Below are 22,187 nucleotides of genomic sequence, written 5' to 3'. Positions count from 1 at the left end.
GATATAGATATACATTATCTGTAAAGCGTATAAGACACAAGTGGGTTAAATAGGCATAGGTCTCTAAGGACTTTGTATCATTGGGAAATTCCTAAAAATTCTAATTTATATTAGACTTAAATAAGTCAAGACACATACTTTAATGTCTATGGTAATTCCTAACAGTAAAAGAGTTTATAACTCCTGAGGCTGCATAGGACAAAATGGAAAAATTAATACTAAATTTAAAAAAAGAATGGAAGAAAAGAGAGAAAGCATTTAAGTGATAGATTGAGTATAACATATACGCATAGACACATGCACACACATATATATCGATGATAGTAGCAAATTTAAATAATTAAGCAGAATAAGTAAAAGATTAAAATTATGTTACTAGATTTAGAAGAAAACCCATCTGTGTGTTCATTGTAAGAGTGATCATTGAAATGGAAAAATATGAAATGATGAAAGTAAAGCAATGGAAAAAGTTGTGTCATGCAGACACTAGCCAAAATAAAGCTGGCCTGGCTATATTAGTAATACAGAAGAAAGATTTTTCAGACAAAAGGCATTGTTAGAGATAGGAGAGACACAAGAACGTTAGTGAAAATTTCAATATAATGGGAAAATATAATAATTCTCCATGTAAGTGATCCTAATAACAATACATACAAAGCAAAAATTAACAGGAAGATAATGAGAAGTAGTTAGATATATTAATATAGTGGAATATTTCTAAAAACCTCTACTGGTACAAACAAACAAAAATCAGTCAAGATGACAATTTGCACTAATATACATGTGTAGAACACTGCTCTCACAACTACGGGGTGCATTCTTCTAAAGCACGCATGGAATTTTTACTGCAATTGACCATATTTAGGACCATAAAACATTGCAAAATTTAGAAAAAATTGAAACTATAGGTGTGTTCTCTGACATACTTAAGCTAGAAATAAAATAACAAAAATAAAAAGGCTAAATATATTTGAAAAAATTAAAAAGTATTTCTTAAAAATCCATGGCCATAAGAGAAATCACAATGAAAAGTTTATAAATATTTTGAAAGAATAAGAAAGAAAATATGGTATTGTATATCAAATTTATATATACAATATTATATAGAGAGATTTGTGGGGTGCAATCAAACCTTTACTGGAAGAAGGGATTCGAATTTTAAATGTGTAAGTTAGATAGCTTGAAAGTAAAGTTAAGCAGCCATCTGTAGTGAATCTCTATAATTTTTCATTGCCTTGGCATTTATTTTGAATATAAGTTGCACTCTCAAATCCTAGAAGAAAGTCTTAGTCATCTTTGATAGTTTTCAGTTCTTTGCCTTCGAGCTCCTTGATGTGGTCAGTCCAGATACTTCTTATACAACTACCTCCTGGTGACCATCTCTCTATTGGTCAGATAGATATAACCTTCTTGACTCACTCCACTCATACCCACACACTGCTTGTACTGCATAGACATGCTACAATGACTACTTTCAGTCACCGTGCACCTCTATAGAACCTGCACCTGCTTGCTCTAAAACCTCTAATTAGAACTCCCTGTGGGAAACCTGCTTGGATAATGCCCTACACTGCAATAAAGGCTTTGGTCCACAGGTTCCTTGCCCTCTCTCTCTTGTTCTCTACCTGCTGCTTGAGTGTGTGTGTTAATGAAGTGTGCATCTCAGGCTGGGCACAGTGGCTGACGCCTGTAATCCCAGCACTTTGGGAGGCCGAGGCAGGCAGATCACCTGAGGTCAGGAGTTCGAGATCAGCCTGGCTAACATGGCAAAACCCTGTCTCTACTAAAAATACAAAAATAGGCTGGGTGTGGTCGTGGGTGCCTATAATCCCAGCTACTGGGGAGGCTGAGGCAGGAGAATTGCTTGAACCTGGGAGGCAGAGGTTGCAGTGAGCTGAGATCACACCATTGTACTCCCGCGTGGGTGACGAGCAAATCTCCGTCTCAAAAAAAAAAATGTGCATTTCTTTTATGGATAAAGAAGTATTACATGAAAGCCACATTGTAAATCTGAATAAAGGAGAAGAACCATTGATCATGGATCACCCCAAAAGATTCACACATTTATGACATTGAGGTAGGGTATGTTCTTACTAGGAAAATACTGATACATTTCACTTCATTAAAATTAAGCATTTCTGTTCATCAGAAGACAGAGAGAGCAAAGGGACAAGGTACAGAGTAGGAGAAATTTTTTTCAATCTGTTTAAATAATAAAGAACTTCTATCCAGAATATATGAAGAAATACACCTTCTAACAATTTCAACCAAGAAATGAATCAACAAATGAATGTTAACTGAATAGAAAAATGGTACAGAGATGTGAACTGGCACTTCACGAAAGAGGATATCCGAATGACCAAAAAACATATCAAAAAGTGTTCAAGCTCATTAGTAACAGGAAAATGCAAGCTAAGAGTTCAATGAGATGCACACCAACCAGAATGACCTCAATTTAAAAGATTAACAATACCAAGAATAGAAAATTGGAAAATGTATTTATTGCAAATGAGAGAACAAACTGACCATTATAAGGTTGAAATAAGCATATCCTACAATCTGGAAATTCTATTCCTGGGTGTAGGAACAACACGTGGATACTGAGTCATGCCTGTGAAAGAATGTTCATAACATTATGGTTTGTAATAGCCCCAAACTGGAAACATTCCAAAAGTCTATGTAGAGCAGTATCTACAGATGAATTATAATATATTTGTATAATAAAATATTATGCAACAATAAAAATCCATGAATCCTGGAAATGGGCTATGACTGCATTGTTGGCTTAAAACCAGTCATTCTATCATTATCTCTTAGGTTCAGGTGTTTGACAGGGCTCAAGGTGTTCTGCTTGGGGTCTCTGATGAGACTGTGATCATTTGGTGGTTGGGGATGGAGTCCCAGCTGAGGACTGGATCAGTTGCTGTTCCTTAGACATGTCTCTTTGTATTTAATCTTTTTGGTTTCTCTACCTGGCAGACTCAGGGTAGGTCAGCTTGAAAGATGGCAACTGAAGGCTCCTGCAGTGACCATTCCAAAAGAAATTGTTAGAAGGTGCATGGCATTTTCTAACCTATCTTGGAAGTCATAAAGGGTCACTTCCACCATATTCTATTTGATGAACAAATGACAGAAGCCCTCTTGGGATCAAGAGGTTGGGACACAAGCTGTCTCCTCTTGATGGGAGGGTGGCAAACAATTTTCAGACATGTTTTGAAATTACTGCATGGTTAGATGTTCTTATAATTTATCCTTGAACTCTTTAATTTTCTTTGTGGATTTTTTTTCTGAATGTGTGTTTACATTTTACAATTTAAAAGTGAAAACATAAAATAGAAGAACAATGTGCTAGTTCGGTAAGGAGGGCCAAGATCTACCAAAGTGGGGAGGGGCATCGTGCTTCACAGTGTTTTCAGTTCCTCACGACCCTTGTGATGGTTAATTTTGTGTGTCAGCTTGGCTGGGTCACAGTGTCCCTATGTTTAGTTTAACATTGTGGATGTTTCTGTGAAGGTGTTTTATTGGATGAGACTCATATTGAAATTGGCAGAGTTTGAGTAAAGCATATTACTCTTCACAATATGGGTAGGCCTCATCCAATCAGTTGAATACCTGAACAGAAGCAAGCCTGACCTCTGAGCAGAATGCCTTGGGACTTAGATGGTAAATAATCTCCTCTGGTCTCCAGCCTGCCAGCCTTCCCTACAGATTTTGGATTTGCACCTCCACAATCATGTGAGCCAATTAAACAAATTTCTTCTCTCTTTTCTCTCTCTCTGTCACACACACACACACACACACACACACACACACACAGTTTTGTTGGTTCAGTTTCTCTGGAGAATACTGACTAATAAGTTCAAGGCTTAGTTTTAGTTTCTAACAACTTGGGCTTGGCGTCCAAACTCTTACCTCACAAGAAAGCTGAGCTCCATCAGAACTGTGTCCTTGCGCTTTTTCTTAGATCCCCATGAGAGGCAGAATAATACCTTTTACCAAAAGATGTTCATGTCCTAATCCCTGGAAACTCTGAATGTGTTACCTTACATGGCAAAAGAGACTTTGCAGATAGAATGACATTAGGAATCCTGAAATGGTGAGATTATCCTAAGTTGCCCAGATGGACACAATGTCATCTCGTAAAAGCGCTTCTGAGAGGGAGGCAGGAGGGTCAGAATTTGAGCCAAAGCAGATGTGATGACACGATCAGAGGTCAGAGTGTGCCACTGTGTCGCTGGAACAGAGCCACAAGCCAAGGAACACAACCAGCCTCTAGAAATTGAAAAGGTTCCACAACAAGCCCACCAACATTTTAATTTTAATCCCATAAAACCTGTTTTTCAGACTTCTGAATTCCAGAACTGAAAGAAAATTGATGTGTACTGTTTTAAGCCACCAAACCTGTGGTAACTTGTCACAGCAGCAACAGATTTAAATTTTAAAAATATGATTTCTTTTTGTTTTTTCTCACTCATAATTTTTCTTATATTGTTGAGACATTTCCCCAGGCCACCTCTGTTAAATCCTACTCAGTGTTAAAGGCTCGGCTCAGATGCTCTCTTCTCCTTGAAACTTTATTGTTGCATCAGGAATGATTCTTACTCCTCTAAAACTCTAGAGCACTTCACGGCACTGATAGTCCATTTATCACATATTACTTCATTGAAGTTATTTGAAGTCAAGGTTCTATACTTGTTTTGCTGCTCCATAGTTCTCAGTTCATGTATTTTATACAAATCAGGCATACATATTCATTGAATGAATGAACCCAAAGAATGTTATCATAAAATATTATTATTATTAGAGATGGAATCTGGGTCTGTCACCCAGGCTGGAGTGCAGTGGCACTGTTATAGCTCACTGCAGCTTCCAAGTCCTGGGCTCAAATGATTCTTCTGCCTCAGCCTCCCGAGTAGCTGGGATTACAGGCATGTGTCACCATGCCTGGATAATTTGAAAAATTTTTTGTAGAGATGAGGTCTCGTTTTGTTGCCCAGGATTGACTTAAACTCCTGGCTTCAAGCAATCTTCCCACCTTGACCTCCCAAAGTACTGGGATTACAGGCATAAACCACCACACTCACTAATAACATATAAATAGTTGACGTTTTATGTAAAAATAGAAAAATAAATTGTAACATACATTTGTAACTTCATATGATCCATTTAATATCTGTTCCATGTAATGATTTAGATCTCCGAATCTTTTGTGATCTGAATTTGTAAAAGGTAGGTGCCACCAATGAGGAAACCTGTTTTAAGAGAAAAAAAAAAGTTATCTTCATTAGCTTGAAAACTGGCCTTTTCATCTTCAGATTGTTCACAAAGTTACAGCTGTATCGGATGGAAGGGCCAAAGAAAACATATGAAAAAGTCATAGTCTACGTGATTAATCCTGGGAGTTTTATTATTATGGCTGTGGTCATTCACGCCATATTAATGGTCATTAATATTAATGCTAACTTAGCTTAATTTGACATATTAATTTATATGTCCCTTCTTACTATATTAATGGCAGACCACACATTTTATCTTTTAAACATATGTGGAGTCTTAAAAAAAGACTGTCTGAAGTTAACAGTTCAAAATTTTTCAAAAGGTTCAGATTATATTGTTGCTTCTGGGTTCACTAGAGACACCATTATACTAACTAAATTAAGCATTTTAGCAAGTGACATATGCTTCCATCTGCTCTTAGCCTTCTAGAAAATAGTTAACACTTTCCCCAAGAGTCTGACTACTTGCAGAATTTCCTTTGTACAATCTGATGATTCATCTTGATGGCTTGAACTTGATTAAGACCAATTATTAGGTGGGATGACCGGTAATGGGTAACATTTGGTAACATATCTTGCTGTCTATATATACCTTTTTAGGAACTACCTAGCAGCCTCCTCTGACTCCAATCATACTGCTGCCTCATCCACACTTCTGCTTCTTTGGTAGGAACCATGGCTTGGCTACCATGCTTGGAGGGGAAATGAACATGGAGGATAATAAAGGACAGTCAGCAAAGATGCAGATGTATGTGATAATTTCATGCCACCCCACTGATTCCTGTTGGAAATGTCAGGAAAGTCCAAAACTCTATGCTTGTATATTTAAACAATGAACATTTTATTTTTTAAAGTCTCTTGCAGACTCTAAGACTTAAGTCTTTAAAATTTTTTATCCAAATTTAATCATGAAAATTAGTACCAGTATAAAATCGAGCATATAGCATAGAAGATAGATAGAGCTATATTCTATATATCTATATATGCATAGTATTTTTTTCAGAGAAATGAATTTGATAAATGAGAGATTAGGCTGGTTTTAAGTATTAATTATCTGTCTGTGAATTTTCCTTGTTGGTAGAATAAAACAGAAGTCTACGTCAATTCTGCTACTTTGTTAATATTTTTATAGATATATGTCCTAAAACATCTTACATATAAATAAGTACGTGAAAGTTGAGGAATGCTTCTATAATACTGTCATTTAATTGAAACTTCTTCGAGTTATATGTTAAATATAGCAGTTATTGAAAATTACTTTTTATGATCTTTTGTCTGACAGTATCATCAGATCCTCCCTCAATTTCATTCACAACAAAGGTTAGAAAACATCTGACAAAGATTTGATTTGATATTTGATTATTAGAGTAATTCATTTTCTCAATACCAACACCAATATTTTGATTTGCCCTTTTGTCTGGTCCTCAGAAGTTTCTACAACCTGATCAGTGTACCAAAATAAAATTTTGGATGGTTGGAAGAAAAAAGTCAACTCTCGCCAAGCATATTAATTTTCTAAAAAAGATTATTAATTTTAAGGAATATTTTCATGTCGTGTACCCTTGGAAGTTACCCAGAAACAGAAATAGCTGATTTGAAGTCCACTGTTACATGGTATGAACTGATTAGAATTTCATTCTTCATGACTCTGACTTTCTGATCATGCCTTCCAGATGACATTTACATAACTCTCATAGGGCTTCTCTCAGTAAATTTAGAAGTCGTAGAGAATCTTCGTCCTTCATTTATGTGCATCACTGTAAGCCTGGGCCCCTTTGAGAGTGTCAGCATGCAAACAGTGTTCAGGGAACATGGAACAAAATGTTCCTTGCCTCCACAGGTTGCTTACACAGTTTGAAAATCAATGTAAGAAGCTTCAGGCAGCAGTAATGAGCAAAGCAGAATCCTAACAAAAGCTGAAAACTGAAAAGAGGCCAATTGAGATAGATTATTAGAATTTTTAAAGTTTTACAAGTTATACTGATGTGTATTGGTGAGGTACAGTGTAGAACAGAGACATTTTTGAAACCGAAAAAGGATAGCCATTAAACAAAGATGAGCTTATTCTTCTCAATTATTAATTACTAGGGTTATCACAGCAAACATTGATGTTGAATGTGGTATTTGCAGCCAAACACTGAGTTTTTTGCCAGTGTCTCTTTTTTTTCTGTTATTCTATCAGATTTTTTGATAATTCTAAAACTTGATGTTACTTCTAAAAGTTTCCAGAATGACTTTATCTCCCTCTCAGTCTCTTGAGTATGCTCTTAATTTCTTGACTTCCTGATGCTTAAAGTATCTGCATTTCAAAAATCCCTGTCATATATGCCAGTACAGTTTTTTTCATGATTGTGAACTACTCAATTTTTAATAATGTGTAATATTTCCCTATGCACTAACTTTGCTTATATTTATAGCTTGGAAAGTGACTAAATCCTGAAAGCCAAGTAAAAATCCACATGTATAAAGTATGCCAGGTAAAGTATAAACAATTACATCATAAAAGGACCATTTACTTAACAAAAATCTCACTGCAGATAAAACATCTGATTAACATAAATGTAATATCATAATTTCTGGAAAGCTCACATTTTTAAAATCAAGGTATACCTTTTTTATACACTGAAGTCTATGATCAAAATTTGAGTGCTTCTAAGTAATGAATTTTTGAAGGGTTATTTGAACAGAAGTTATTTTTATGATATTTTTAGTTTGCTTATGGTTAACGTTTTTCCATTATAACATAAATGAAAATAATGATTTTCAAGATGGCTTCAAAATGAACAAAATAACAAATTCAATTTAGATAATGCAAGTTAATAATTTCAAAGTTAAAAATGAATGGCACCAAAATGAGTTAGTAATACAGTAATTGATATAAATATGTTTACATTTTTCTGGTATTAAAATTAAATATATATATTTAATAAGCATATATAATTATATTTAATTAAATACGTATATTAATAAGCCAATATATATATAGGCTTTATACTACAGTTATTTGTTGAAAAAGTAAACATATCCAATTTTCTTCTGCAATTTCAATTTCAATTGTATTTTTATAAAAAATAACTAAGAGGATTAAATTAAAAACAGGCAAATGAGAACATTTTCCCAATAATCGAAGAAAAAAGAAGTGACTTTTGAAATTGTCTGTCTACAAAATCAATGACTGGAAGTAAAAAGAAAATTGCAAACCTTGTTCTGTTTTATGAGACAAAAGATTCTTCACTCTGAGAGCAATTCAGACTCTGCTGGGATGGATTCAATGGCATTGGAGGCAGAATACTGTGTTGCTCACAGATAGAAAATCCCATAACCATAATTTTTCTTTTTGCTCAAGGACAAGTACTGAAGGCAAAACAATGTAAAAGGACAGTGCCTTACTCTGGGAGAGTCAGTGATGCAAACTGCTTCTGAAGTTGGCTGTGAAGTTTTGAAAACTGGTCAAATGATTTTTCTATCAGGCTTGTTTCGTTGTTGCTGTGTGTCACCTGGATCAGATACAGCTGCAGAAAGTAAATAGATAGAAATCAAAAGATGGTAATATCAGCCTGTGATACATTCTAAAACCCTATTTTATGTAAACCAAACAAAGGAAGAACCTTTCTGCAAAACATTATCATAAAAGCTAGGAGACGTATTTTGTAAAGGCAAAATTACCTATAAATAATATCTAAGAGTATCGTAATCGTATGTGCTAGGAAGAGATTGCCTAATTTTTGCTGTTCTTGTGGACATTTTAATCAGTTATTGATTTATACTCTACCACAGGGCAGGAATTGTTCTCTTTGATGGTTCTCTAATCATAGCTCTTGTTGTTATGATTCTTCCTTGGAACATCCTCTTCATGACACTTCTGCTTAAATTGTAAATAATTTTTCATTTGCATAGTAAAAAAATGATGCTATAAGAAAGGCTGTGTAGGATAGTGAAGGGAAGTCTGAGATAAAGTCAAGTGATACTTAAGTCAAGATGACAGACTTTAAACTTACATTACTGGATTTCTTGCTGAACCCTAAAATTGTTGCTGTTTGAATCAACCTAGTTGTACTCAGCAAACAGGATTCCTGAGGAAGAGTCTGTGAAGTAGATTTGGCAGGGCTTATGGCTGACATTTGTGCAAGTGTGTGGATCAAGTTATTCAATTTAACAGGGAAACACTCCAGACTTTCCTTTATTTTCCTAGAGAAATGTAAAAGAAAAGATGGTGAGTAACACTCCTCTGCATCTACTCATTTCAGTTATGATCTGTTTCTTTGTGTTTGTCAGTGTGAGGGGAAAAAGCCAAGAACCATGTGTGTTTATTTGGAGCCCAACTATTAAATGTTATTTGTATAAATTTCAAGTTCGCATCTGGAGTTGTTAGCAAATAAATATACAAGAAACTCTTGTGATGAAATATAAAACTGTAGTTGCTACATTGTATGACCACATTTTAAGATTTTGTTGTGGCCAGGAGGCGGTGGCTCACGCCTGCAATCTCAGCACTTTGGGAGGCTGAGGTGGGTGGATCACGAGGTCAGGAGATTGAGACCATCCTGGCTAACGTGGTGAAACCCGTCTCTACTAAAAATACAAAAAAATTAGCCAGGCATGGTGGCAGGCGCCTGTAGTTCCAGCTACTTGGGAGGCTGAGGCGGGAGAATGGGGTGAGCCTGGGAGGCGGAGCTTGCAGTGAGCCGAGATTGCGCCACTGCACTCCAGTCTGGGCAACAGAGCAAGACTCTGCCTCAAAAAAAAAAAAAAAAGGATTTTGTTATTTGGGGGAATTTTTTAAAAATTTAATTCCAGCTTATAATTATTTAAAATATTTACAAAATTCCAGAAGTTAAGTAATGTAAATTCAAAGAAGCTTAGTAGCTATTCCCATACTTCCTACTCTATTCTTTCCCTTCTCTTATATTTAAACTGTTTTAACACTTATGGCTCAACTTTCATTGTTTAATTTTTAATTTAAATTTTATTTTTGTATATTTTTATGTTTTTCTTTAAAAAAGGCAGCATACTTAAGTCCTATATTTAACAGACAAGTATTTTATATAAAATATTTTTCATTCTTTGATTTGTTTTCCTTTGTTTTTGGTGTTTTTTTGTTGTCTCTGCTTTTTAAAGGTTTTTTTTTTGTATTTAAGAAAGTTTGCATTCTAATGGTATAATAATATATTTCTATATTTTCCTTTACCTCTTCTTTTTTTGTTATTTTTAATTCATTCTCTATTGAGAGCAATATTGAAATCAGCTAATAGCTTCTTTTTTCATATTGTTTGTTCCATTTTCTCCAGTATCTGACTTGTAATATTACCCTTTTAATCTCAGTTAATACCATAAAGCAAACAGTATGCTTATTCTACTTTTAATTTGTGCTTCCTAGCCCCCACTTCCTTTTTTTTTTTTTTTTTCAGAGATAGGGTCTTACTCTGTCACCCAGTCTGGACTACAGTGGTGAGATAGTAGCTCACTGCAGAGTCTGAATCCTAGGCTCAAAGGATCCTCCCTCCTCAGCTTCCTGAGTAGCTAGGATTACAGGCATGTGCCCAGATGCCTGTCTAAACCCACCTCCATTTTTTGTTGACCTACAATTGTATAGTATAATTGAACTGTATTGTATAGTGTGTATACTAAACACACTTTTCAGTTTCTCTTATAACCTTAATTATAAACTCTACCAGTTCTTATGCCCACGTCTCTCCAGTTACTTTGATTATCTGAAACTCATGTTCCAGTAAATTCTTCAAGAAGTGCTCAAGGAAATAAGTTTCCAAATTCTTGTAAGCTGACAACAGTTGGTCTGTGGCCTTTATACTTGAAAGTTAGTTTGCCTGGATATGACATCGTTAGCTCACATTTTCTTTTTTGAGTGCCATAAAGCTATTCTACTTTCTTCTGGAACAAAGGATTACTATTCAAAACTCTGATGACATAGTAAATTATTTCCCATATAAGTGAGTTAGTCGTCCTGCCTACATGCTTAAAGGAAGTTTCTCTTTCTGCAAAGTTCTGTAGTTTTTCTAAAACATGCTTCTGTATTGGTTTTTCTGGGTCATTTTTTTGAATATGTAATGTGGCCTGTCAATATGTAATTTCAAATTCTTTCACTTTTGAAATTTTTTTCTTAAATTATAGTCTTAGTATTTGTTAAAATACTAAATATACTATTTAGTTTTGATATAGTTTTATATATTATTTGGTTTTCTTTTTTTCAGGGAGTACTATTATATGTACATTGGATCTTCATTGCCTTTCTTTATTTCTTTTTTATTTTAAAAGTGCTCTCTGTTTTTACCTTCTCTCTTGAGGCATTGTGTGTTGTGTTTGTTCATTCCTATGTCTCTTCTAGCTTATTGTTTGTAAAATCATGTTTTCTTTTATTTCTAATTCTTTCTTGGTTTCAATCACTTCCTTGCTGAGGTTTCCTAATTGTGGTCTACATTGTTCCTTCATATACTTATCATTTTCTTAATTTCTTTTATCTCAATTAAATATAAGGATACAGTTTATCCTTTTGGTTGGCATGTCTTTCTGGCCCACATTTTTTGTAAGGATATTATTTTGCTTCTTATTTCTCTTTTTCTTGTTATAATTCTGTATGACTTTCAACCATGGTCATTTTTCTTATTCATTTTTATATAAAATGAGTATTCCTGAACTTTCAGGAAGGAGTAGAAGATTTTTTAGGGTCTAGGGCTTCCTTTTCTGTTGCTGACACATAGTGATTAAAAAAAAATGATTTTGGCCAGGCGCAGTGGCTCATGCCTGTAATCCCAGCACTTTGGGAGGCCGAGGCGGGTGGATCACCTGAGGTCAGGAGGTTGAGACTAGTGAAATCCCGTCTCCACTAAAAATACAAAAAATTAGCTAGATATGGTGGCAGATGCCTGTAATCTCAGCTACTTGTGAGACTGAGGCAGGAGAATTGCTTGAACCTGGGAGGCGGAGGTTGCAGTGAGCCAAGATTGTGCCACTGCACTCCAGCCTATGCAACAAGAGCAAAACTCTGTCTCAAAAAAGTATATATATATAATTTCATATAATACATTCTGAGATATTTCTCCTTTGATCCCCTCCCTCCAACTTTCTGGACTTTGATTTTCCCTTTGCTAATATTATCGCTTGTCCACACAATTTGTATTATATGTTCAACAGTTTCTCTTCAGTGTGAGAAAGACTTCTTCATGGAAGAAAGCCCCAGTTAAATTTGAGAATTCATAGACTGCCTAATCTTTTTATATTTGCCACAGAACCCTCACCCTTGCCTGTGAAATAGAGTGTGCAAGAAGTACTTCCAGTCTCAATGGCTTTTCTCAAATTAGCCTGCTCAGCTTCCAACAAGTACCTGTTGACTCTTTTGGAGTACTGCTCTCAGGTCAGCCAGAGTACCTGTGGTTTCTCTTAGCTTCCTTCTGTCCAAATGCTTATACCACACAAATCTTATAACTTAATGGTTTGCCTCCACCTGCTTTTATTATACGGTTCTTGGGTATACCTTGTTACCTAGTTTTGTCATAAATGTTGTACAAGCTTTTGGATTTTGCTATCCTGGTTGATTTGCCTGTTGTATGTAAGAGATTTAGAGACATTTAAAAACTTGGCATTTTAGCATATATAATTCAAGCAACACAGGAAAATATAAAGTAAAATGTGAAAGGTTCCCTTTTTCTTTTCTCCACGGGAGGCCAGTGCTCCTCCCCAGAAATAACCACTGTAAGCAGTTTGACATCATTCTTTTTTGAACTTTCTCTATGTATTTGCGCAAACACACAGACATGCAAACATACGGACATGCAAACACACAGACACACACATTGTCCTTATTCCTATTACATGCTAGGTACTATTCTAGTGATGCGATTTAGCAATGAACAAAAGAGACGGAAGTTTTTTGCTCTTTTAGAGTTTGTATAATGTAAAATTCTGATAGTAATTAATCAAGTAAAATATGTAATTTGATAAAGTAATATGCATTATAAAAGAAAATAGGAAATAGGGAGAGGAAATATGGGGGTAGATAATAGTACTACAATTTTAAATAGGATGCCCACTGAAAAGTGCTTATCTCACTAAAAAGACGAGCTGAATGATTTGACAAAGACCTTACCTTGCCATGAAGGTAGACCATGGGAATTTCTGATAAAATGCATTTTAGGCAGAAGCAACAGGAAGTCCACAAGCTCAGAGGTACGTGAATGGCTAGAGTGTTTAATGAACAGCAAAAGGAAGGCAGTGTCGCTGACATAAAGTGAGTAGAGAAAGAAGGGAATCAAAGACCTAAAGGGCACAATTGTGTAAGAACTTTGACTTTGTGGGAGATGAAAGTTAGAGAAGAATGACAATTGTATGTAATGTTGCAATTTGTTTTTTTGTTAACTTAATAATATATTTTACAGGGAAAAATTAATAGTAACTGGTACATAGTAAGTGATCCAAAAATATTTGTTGAATGACTGAACAATCTTTCTAATTCAGAACATAGCATTAAATCATATTTTTAAATGGCCTCATGGTTTCTCCAAATACGGATGAAAAATGTTTAATTTTACAATTTTTTAAATTGCAAAGACTTTTTTTTTTTCTTTACTGTTTAACTTTGCCCCAAACCAAGGGTCTGTATATACAAAAGCCTGTTTCTGGCCTCCTCGTTTTGTTGCAGTTATCTCTTTGTTTATATCTGTATCAGTATTACACTATCCTAAATAGCTAGAACTTTATAGTACATCTTGAAATCCAGGAGAACAATTATTTTACCTCATTTTCTTTAGGGGATTCTTCACTATTCTAGGCCGTTTGACTTCCTAAATATATTTTAGAATTAGCTTATCAAGTTCACCTGCACACAAAACAAATAGGGAGGATTTTGAATGGTACTGTATGTAAATTACAAATCAATTTGGAGAATATTAACATCTCTACAGTATTAAGACATTCAGTTCATGAATGTGGTATATGGTTCTATTTAGTTTGGTCTTGCATATTTTTTGTTGGAGTTATTCTTTGGTTTGGCATATTTTATATGACATAAATGCTATCTTTTACTAACTTTTAATTAATATTCAATAATATATGAGTAGATTTTTAACTCTTATTAATTCGAACAACATATGTACATTCTTTTGAAATTTGTATGTACCACAGTCATGTAACCTGCAAATAACGGTAGTGGTTGTTTTGGTCACTCTGCACTGCTAAGAAACTTCTACTTCAATATTAAATGGAAGTGGTGATAGCAAGCATTGTTGGTGTGCTCCTAATTACAAAGGAAAATCTTTCAATGTTTACTGTTAAGCGTAATGTTTTCTGTAGGTTTTTAGCTATATGTTAATGATACTCTTTTCTATTTCTATTTTTTTCTAAATGAATGGTTCTACATTTTATTAACTACATTTTCTGTATCTATTTAGGTGATTATATGTTTTCTTTTTAATTTTTAAAGTACTGAGTCTTAAATGTTTACTTTGTAACAACTTATTTTACTAAATTCTTGTTATTTTGATTTGTTTGTATGTGTGTGTGCTAATTCTCTGGGATTGCATTAATTATTGAATTATTCACCTGAAAAAAAAACTGCATAACAAAGTTTAATTAGAGAGCTTTATTATCAATACAGAAGATACTATCTTTTCCCCACCGTTAATGAGAATGCTTATAATTTTTAACTTTTGAAAGTATGATGCTCATCTAAGCTTGGATCTATTCTGAGTGTACTAAAATTTTCCAGGAGGAATGGATGTTGAATGTAATCCAGTATGACTTTTCTGGGTTGGCATCTATCAAGTGACCGTGCAATGTCTTCTTTACAACTAATCTGCCATGTCCTCAATGTTACAAATGTACTTCAATTATTTTTAATAATTTTCCCTTTAATTTCATAAAAATTCATGGCCATTTATCTTGTTCTGGTCTTAAACTTTTTTGAACAAATTCCAAATTTTTCCACTATTATACATCAATTTAGGCCAACACTTGCTAAGAAAGTTAAAATATGACTTTGATCCCATCATTCATCTCCCCAGTGTTCACCATTTCTAAAGATGTTGTTGGCACTTATGAATTTACAGGTACACAGGGCAGTACAAAACATTAATTTATTTCTTCATCAGCAGTTTAAAGACATGAGGATAATAATAATAGTAGGAGTATAATACTAATCATGATTTATGGAGACTCTACCATTCATTCATTCATTGAACATTGATCCAACAAATATTTACTGATCACATTTTATGTGCTGGAGTGAAAAGCTTTAGGGTGATAGCATGTACTCACTTCTCGTGAAGATATCAGTTTTAAATTTTGTGAATCATAAATTTTAAGTTTTGATGAACTCACCCTCACAAAATCTCAACTTTGCCCATACCTTATTCTTACATTACCCAACAGCTAGGGTGTAAGAAGGCTGAAGATGAAGGGTGAGACTTTATGGTCAGCCCATGGTTTGGGGGCAGACTTTCACTCAAATCCATCTCTTATGTCTCAGCTTTCAGACTTAACGGGTCAGACAAAACACTGCTGTTAACTATGATTGGACTTGGGACTGGGGCTCTGAGTGTAGTAGGTTTCAGACCTCTGTGAGGATCTAATTTATCCAAGTAATAGCTCCCTGATTTATTTTGTTTAATGGCAGCATTAGCAGGATTATGCTTTGGATTATCCTTATATTACAGGAATAAAGCAGCAGCTGGGAGGATTTTAGCTCTTAAGTTTCCTAACGGAAGCCTCCAAGCAGTCTTGATAAACACTTTTAACCCTCATTTGCTATTCTGTGTGCTAGGAGGTGAAGAAGAGAAACCAGATTTCTGCCCTCAGGAAGTATGTATCCCTTGGCAGGTACTACACTAAATGCTTCATGTTAATCTTTTCATCCTTAGAGAAGAGCAGTCAAATTATTTCAGCAATAGATAAGAAAATGACCAGGAGAAGTTAAATGCATACCAAAGGTGACATCACCTAAGAAGTAGTAACTGAAGAATTCTACTCATGTTTATCTGATTCCTTAGTCTCTGCTCTCACTGTGGATTTTAAAAAGCAAACAATAATTCAATTTTGTCTTTCAGAGAAAAATAAGCCAATAACTTGTGGAATTCTCAGGTGGAACAAAGGTATGAAGACAATGATCCTTTGGTTTTTACATAGAAATAAAGCTTAAAAAAAAAAGTAACGTATTTCTAGCTGCCAAGGAACATAGTCTAAAGGGACCTAAAATAAGTGTAAAATTTCTTAAGCCTTAGGTTCTGTCTTAAAAAATGCGTACACATTGTATTCTACTTCATAATATATGTACTTTTTATATAAACTAAAAATTTTAATTGCTTATCATTAGAAACAATTGCCTCTAACAGGTTTCCTAGCGCTGTGTGTGTGTGAATGGGCAATTGAGTCTATCAGTCTCAGAAAACTGAGTTGAATCCAGAGCTCTGATCCTCTGGGTCAGGTTCAGCATCTAGGCAGATTATCTTCTCTCAAATTAAATATAATGTTTTTAAATTCACATTTATGTTGATATGTGACTACAAATGGCAAACATTTTTCGCTGCCTTATGAGCGACATCAGACTAAGCCTTGAGGAGAGATGACTACGACGCCATTACCAGTTGAACGAAGGTTCTTAGGCAACACCTGATGGAGATTTCTACAAGAACATATTTTGATTTACAGTTTAAATTGTTTATATATTTGGCAGTTGGATAGAATAACTGTTTCAATGGTCAGTCTCTTTAACAGTCACAGGAAAATATTTCTCAGAAGGCTTCTGTGAAGGAATTTGCATGAGAACGTTCTTTATGTTACCACTGATGCTGTAAGTGTATAATATAAAAATACAGGAAGAGTTGCAATTGACTCACCCATCATGAACAAATTTCTTCATCTAAATCTCAAACTTCATTTCATTGCAGTATTCTGGCATGTGCAAGAAACACATTACTTTGTTTTTTGTATTGAAGTTACTGATTGAGTGTCCAGCTTTACAAGTCACTCTTAATCATTCAAGGGGAACAGTGAATTAATACAATTTTGTCACAGTTTCTTTTATTGCATAAAGAAAAATAGTAGTTCGGCACTGAATTTGTAATCTCTGAAATATAGGACCAGTGCTTTCTCTTACTTAAGCTTATGACGTATGCTATTGGATAATTCCTATTTTACTACAAATTTATACTGCACTAAATATTCAAACACATATTTTTTTTAAGCAAAAAACTTTACTATTCCTAAACGAGCTCAGTGACAATCATTGCCACTGTATTCTAACATGATAAAATGATTCATTTCTATGTACTTTTATTATTAAAAATTCAAAATTGCACACATGGAAAAAAGCACATGATGATTTTGATTGCACATGTATGCAATGTGTATGTACACATCTGACTTCAAACTTTAAAGTTTATGTTCTAATCCTTTAAAAAAAATAAGATACTAAAAGGATATGTCATGTTAATCCTTGGGGCTTTGATAGCATGGCATACCAATTTGAGAAACCTAGCTATAAGCCTGTAGATGTTTTTCTTATGATGGTCTTTCAACTAATCTGAAGACACTAAAGTTAAAGAATATTTATATTTATCTGACAGTCAGGACATTAAGAGTTCCATATGCAGAACTTTCTTCCATATGATTTGGCATAGTTGTATCCTGGGAAGAGCACTCGTTATGCAAGGAATAAATCTTGTTCTAATCTGTACTCACTAGGTCTACCCATGATCTCAAGAAAGCCATTGTTGAACAATTTCAGGAGATTCAACTGTTGCATCTATAAAATGTAGTTGATGACTCATGCCAGTCATCTCAAGAAAGTCAATGTTGAATGACTTCAGGAGACTCAATTGCTGTATCTATAAAACATAATTGATTACTAAACCATGCTATTTCCCAGGATCATTGATAGGATCAAATAAGATAAAATAGGAGAAGTCTTTGGAAATGAAATAGTATTATGCAAATATTATTTCAGAAAATGTACTACCAATAGGTAAAGAAATACATGCATATGAGTCTAAAAGGTAGCAAAGTATACAAAGAGGGATACAAGAGAAAATGAATGCACAAATTTATTGCTCAAAGGAAACTGACTTGTGGTACTCTCTTGAACTCCTCCAACAGAGAGATTAGATAAGGATTAGAACAAGCAGCAGCTTTAGCGTTTATTTTCTTATTTTCTTTCTTCTTCCCCATCCCCTTTCTCCTGCTTTACAGTTTAGATATTGGCTTAAATACTTTAACAAACTTAAAGGTCTTTGTTGTTTTCCAAGTTGAGGTTTCAAGTCTTCAGAATTCATGCTACAAGTTCAGCTAGTCTTACGTAAATGTAAGGCACCAAGCTGCATTCAAACAAGACTTTCAGGCTCTGTGGACTTGACAGGGAGTGGATAATTCTTTTAACTTTTTAGATAGATGCCTTATAAAATTGACCAAATCAGAACAAACTGAATCAAGGAACCAGGGAAGGGATGATGGGTTAGTCTTACTATGAACAAAGTGATATGCCAGTGAAATGATATTCCAGTTTTCAATTCCCACTCCCAAAGCCATTTATTTTATTAATTACAGTAAAAGGAAGTTGTGTGGAAAGCAAAAAAATAAATCTTAACATGCAACAGTAAAGAAAAATCAATAGTGATAAATGGTGCTATAGTTAAGGTTATAAAAATCTTTAAAATGTGAAAAATATGTTTTAAAATAGTAAACGATTGTAGCCTAATTGCTTGTTAAATCACTGGTATATAGTAATTGTATGCAATGCGTAGGGTCAGAAATACCAGTGGGGATTAACAGATACACAGTGCTGTTGTGCATAAAACGGCTGCTGGGAAACAGCGCCATCTGGACTATTCATCTTTTTTCACTAATGATTTTTGGTACTCTTGGTGGGTACATTAAACTTTGCAAATGCTTTTAACCTTTAGACTGATAGTCTCCTGAAGAGTTTACGATCTTTTTTCAAAGCTTAATAGCTAAGGTGTGTCCTGACTTAGAATTTAGGCAATTTACGCAAATTCTCAGTTTAATTTATATAATTCAAAAACAGCATTTCCCCTACTGCAGAAATTTAGAACAGCAACCACACTATCAAATATCATGACTGTGACGGGGCCATGCAACTTAGGAAGTACAGATATTATAAGTTGTTATATCTGCAGTTAAAAATAGTTTATAAAGTTAATTTAGTTCAGGTTTGTTATTATAACTAAAAATAATGGGAGACTTTCAGAATGAGAGGAGAAATTCTACTTGTTTTAATTTACATTTTCCCTTGAATCTGCTTTCTTATTTAGGAAAAGCTGGACTTCTTGATTGTTATTTTCTCTTGGTTCTGTGTTCCCATCTCCCCTTGGTAGTGTTTATTTCTGTAGGTATCAATTGTTAAGCTAAGACAAAGGAAAACATTGGCTCTTATTTGTGGAGTTATAACCACAGTTTGCATTGTAGTAAAAAAAATAAAATAAAATTTAATGATAAGAGTACACAAGGATTTGCATTTCCATCCCATGTGCTATTTTTCTGTTTTGAAGAGAAACAAGATATAAAATCATTGAGCTATGTTTTAAGACATTTGTGTATAAAGAGTCTTGTCTCACAGCCTAGCCATGAGAAATAAATAAGGAATAAGGGAACAAAGGAATTTCTGGAATTGAGTCTGCAAACCCTCAGTGGTGCAGGGACTCTGGCTACCGTGTCTATGATGTGGAGGCCAGGTGCGCTCTCTGGATGCCATCCACATTTCCAGCGGTTTCAATGCTGTACTTGTTGGACGGTCACCGTGCCCATTCTGCCTAATGGCCCCTCCTAAGACTTCTCTCACAGCTCAAAGTTCACAGAAGAAGCTCTAGGCTATTTTTCTGTGAAGGGGTGACCTATGATAGGAATAAGGCTGGGCAACGAAATCCACTGTGCCTTCGCGTGAAGGAACTTGTCCAGTAAGGACAAAGGCAACTAGTTAAGTCAGAGTTTGTCTCTCTCTGGAATTTACACTGGGGAATACTGGGCACTGGGCAGGGAACAATAGAATATGCTAGGCAGAGGTAAACAGTAGAAGGCCTGTGTGTTTCCACCAGAAACTAGCCAAGCCCTATGGGTTTCTGGGATTTGTTAGCTTACCGTTTGACTCCATGTAGAGCCTTCGATCTAAGGCTACCAGACAGGATTCTTTTGCTGTCAAAATAGCTCATGAAAGCAAACAAATTGTCTTTTAGTTTTGTTTTGGTTTTTGTTTTTTTGAAGTGTGGGGTTTTGTTTTGCTTCAAGCTGGCCTCAGTTTTGGCTGAAGAACAGATCATATACTTACTAAATGAGAATTTATATGGCAGGCCAAGTGGAATATCTGAGCATACATGAAAAATGTCCTCTCACTCTCTTGGTGGAGAAAATGGATAGAATGAAAAGTACTATCTGTATGTGGGAGGGGAGGTAGGCAGGGAAGTTTATGCTTAATGATCCCAGTCTGGTCTGTGAAATAAGTTAGGTCTTTATGAGGACAGCTAACCCAAGGTTTGAGAGTGATTGAAATTTCTGAAATAACCCTTTTGGACAGCATTTTAATGGATGGCTGCCTTTGTTGCCTAGCAGTGAGCTCTGCAGAGATATTACATGAGAGTATCAATTTGCAGGGGACTGAGTCATGACACTTTCTTGATTCTATTCAACAGCACTCTGTAAGGGGAGTGGAAGAGAGTGCGGGAAACAGAGAGTAGTTGATGATGATGTGAAAAGCATCTGTGGCCAGCAAACCAATTTTACTTTCCATTTTCCCTCTAAATACCATTAATTGTACAGACTTTTTAATGCCACACAGTATGCATCATCCCCTGAAACTCTTAGGATCAGCTCCTGACCTAGAATGGATATGTCCAGGAGTGAGGTAAAATCTTGAGTTGTTCCTAAATAGAGTAAAGAGGCAGGAAAAAGCTGTTTCTTTCTTTCAAGTCTCAAATAGGGTCAAGAGGGGCAGCCTCTTAGTGCTAATATTGTAGTTAGGACCAGGACACTTAAAGTAGCCACACATGTTATGTCTCAGATGGCTTGATCTTGGCTCTTGATCCCAATCTGTGAGCCTGGTGGAGAAGGGAGAGGGGATTTTCTTGTCTTTTGTCTGTAACTTAGTGGTTGTATCACAATAAACAGTGGCTTAAAATGCTTCTAGCCTATCAGAACAAAGAAATAAAAAGAACAAGGAGTTTAAATGTAAAGGGGCTCATATTAAATGTATATAATATACTTTTATCAATTATCTATCTATGAATTAATGCCACTCATTGAAGCACCAAGACACCAATGATGGATCTATGACAAAACTTTTTTTTTTTTTTTGGTGAATGATGTGCAATGAGGTCTGCATTTAGTCTCAAGTTTTAAAATCCATGTGATGTCAGAGAATACAGCACAAAATAACAATATTATTTACATAAAGTAAATGAGTCTACATTTTTTGTTATTTATTATTATTATTTTATTTTTTATTGCTATTTTAGCACTTATAGCCGTATATGAACATATCTGCCTCTTTCACTAGCCTGTGAACTATTTTTTTTTATTACTATACTTTAAGTTCTAGGGTACATGTGCACAACATGCAGGTTTGTTACATATGTATACATGTGCCATGTTGATGTGCTCCACCCATTAACTCATCATTTACATTAGGTACAGCTCCTGATGCTATCCCTCCCCCCTCCTCCGACCCCACGCCAGGCCCCAGTGTGCGATGTTCCCCACCCTGTGTCCAAGTGTTCTCATTGTTCAATTCCCACCTATGAGTGAGAACATGCAGTGTTTGGTTTTCTGTCCTTGTGATAGTTTGCTCAGAATGATGGTTTCCAGCTTCATCCATGTCCCTACAAAGGACATGAACTCATCCTTTTTTATGACTGCATAGTATTCCATGGTGTATCTGTGCCACATTTTCTTAATCCAGTC

General features: G+C 35.0%; 1 protein-coding gene across 3 annotated transcripts in view; it reads right to left on the bottom strand.

The window, feature by feature from the left end:
- PIK3C2G (phosphatidylinositol-4-phosphate 3-kinase, catalytic subunit type 2 gamma) overlaps positions 1 to 22,187 on the bottom strand; it is a 382,509-nt gene that overhangs the window by 78,839 nt on the left and 281,483 nt on the right. For all 3 annotated transcript variants that reach the window (XM_011954723.1, XM_011954732.1, XM_011954742.1), the window contains 3 exons: positions 9,275 to 9,464; positions 8,667 to 8,788; positions 5,144 to 5,252 (listed from right to left, as the gene is read on the bottom strand). In XM_011954723.1, coding sequence (XP_011810113.1) covers positions 5,144 to 5,252; positions 8,667 to 8,788; positions 9,275 to 9,464 — 421 coding nt within the window. The remainder of the gene's footprint in view (positions 1 to 5,143; positions 5,253 to 8,666; positions 8,789 to 9,274; positions 9,465 to 22,187) is intronic.

This window comes from Colobus angolensis, unplaced genomic scaffold, assembly GCF_000951035.1.
Source record: "Colobus angolensis palliatus isolate OR3802 unplaced genomic scaffold, Cang.pa_1.0 Scaffold11, whole genome shotgun sequence".
Classification (NCBI taxonomy): Eukaryota; Metazoa; Chordata; class Mammalia; order Primates; family Cercopithecidae; genus Colobus; species Colobus angolensis.
Note: the sequence above shows the minus strand (reverse complement) of the source record. Positions and strands in the feature narration are given on the sequence as shown.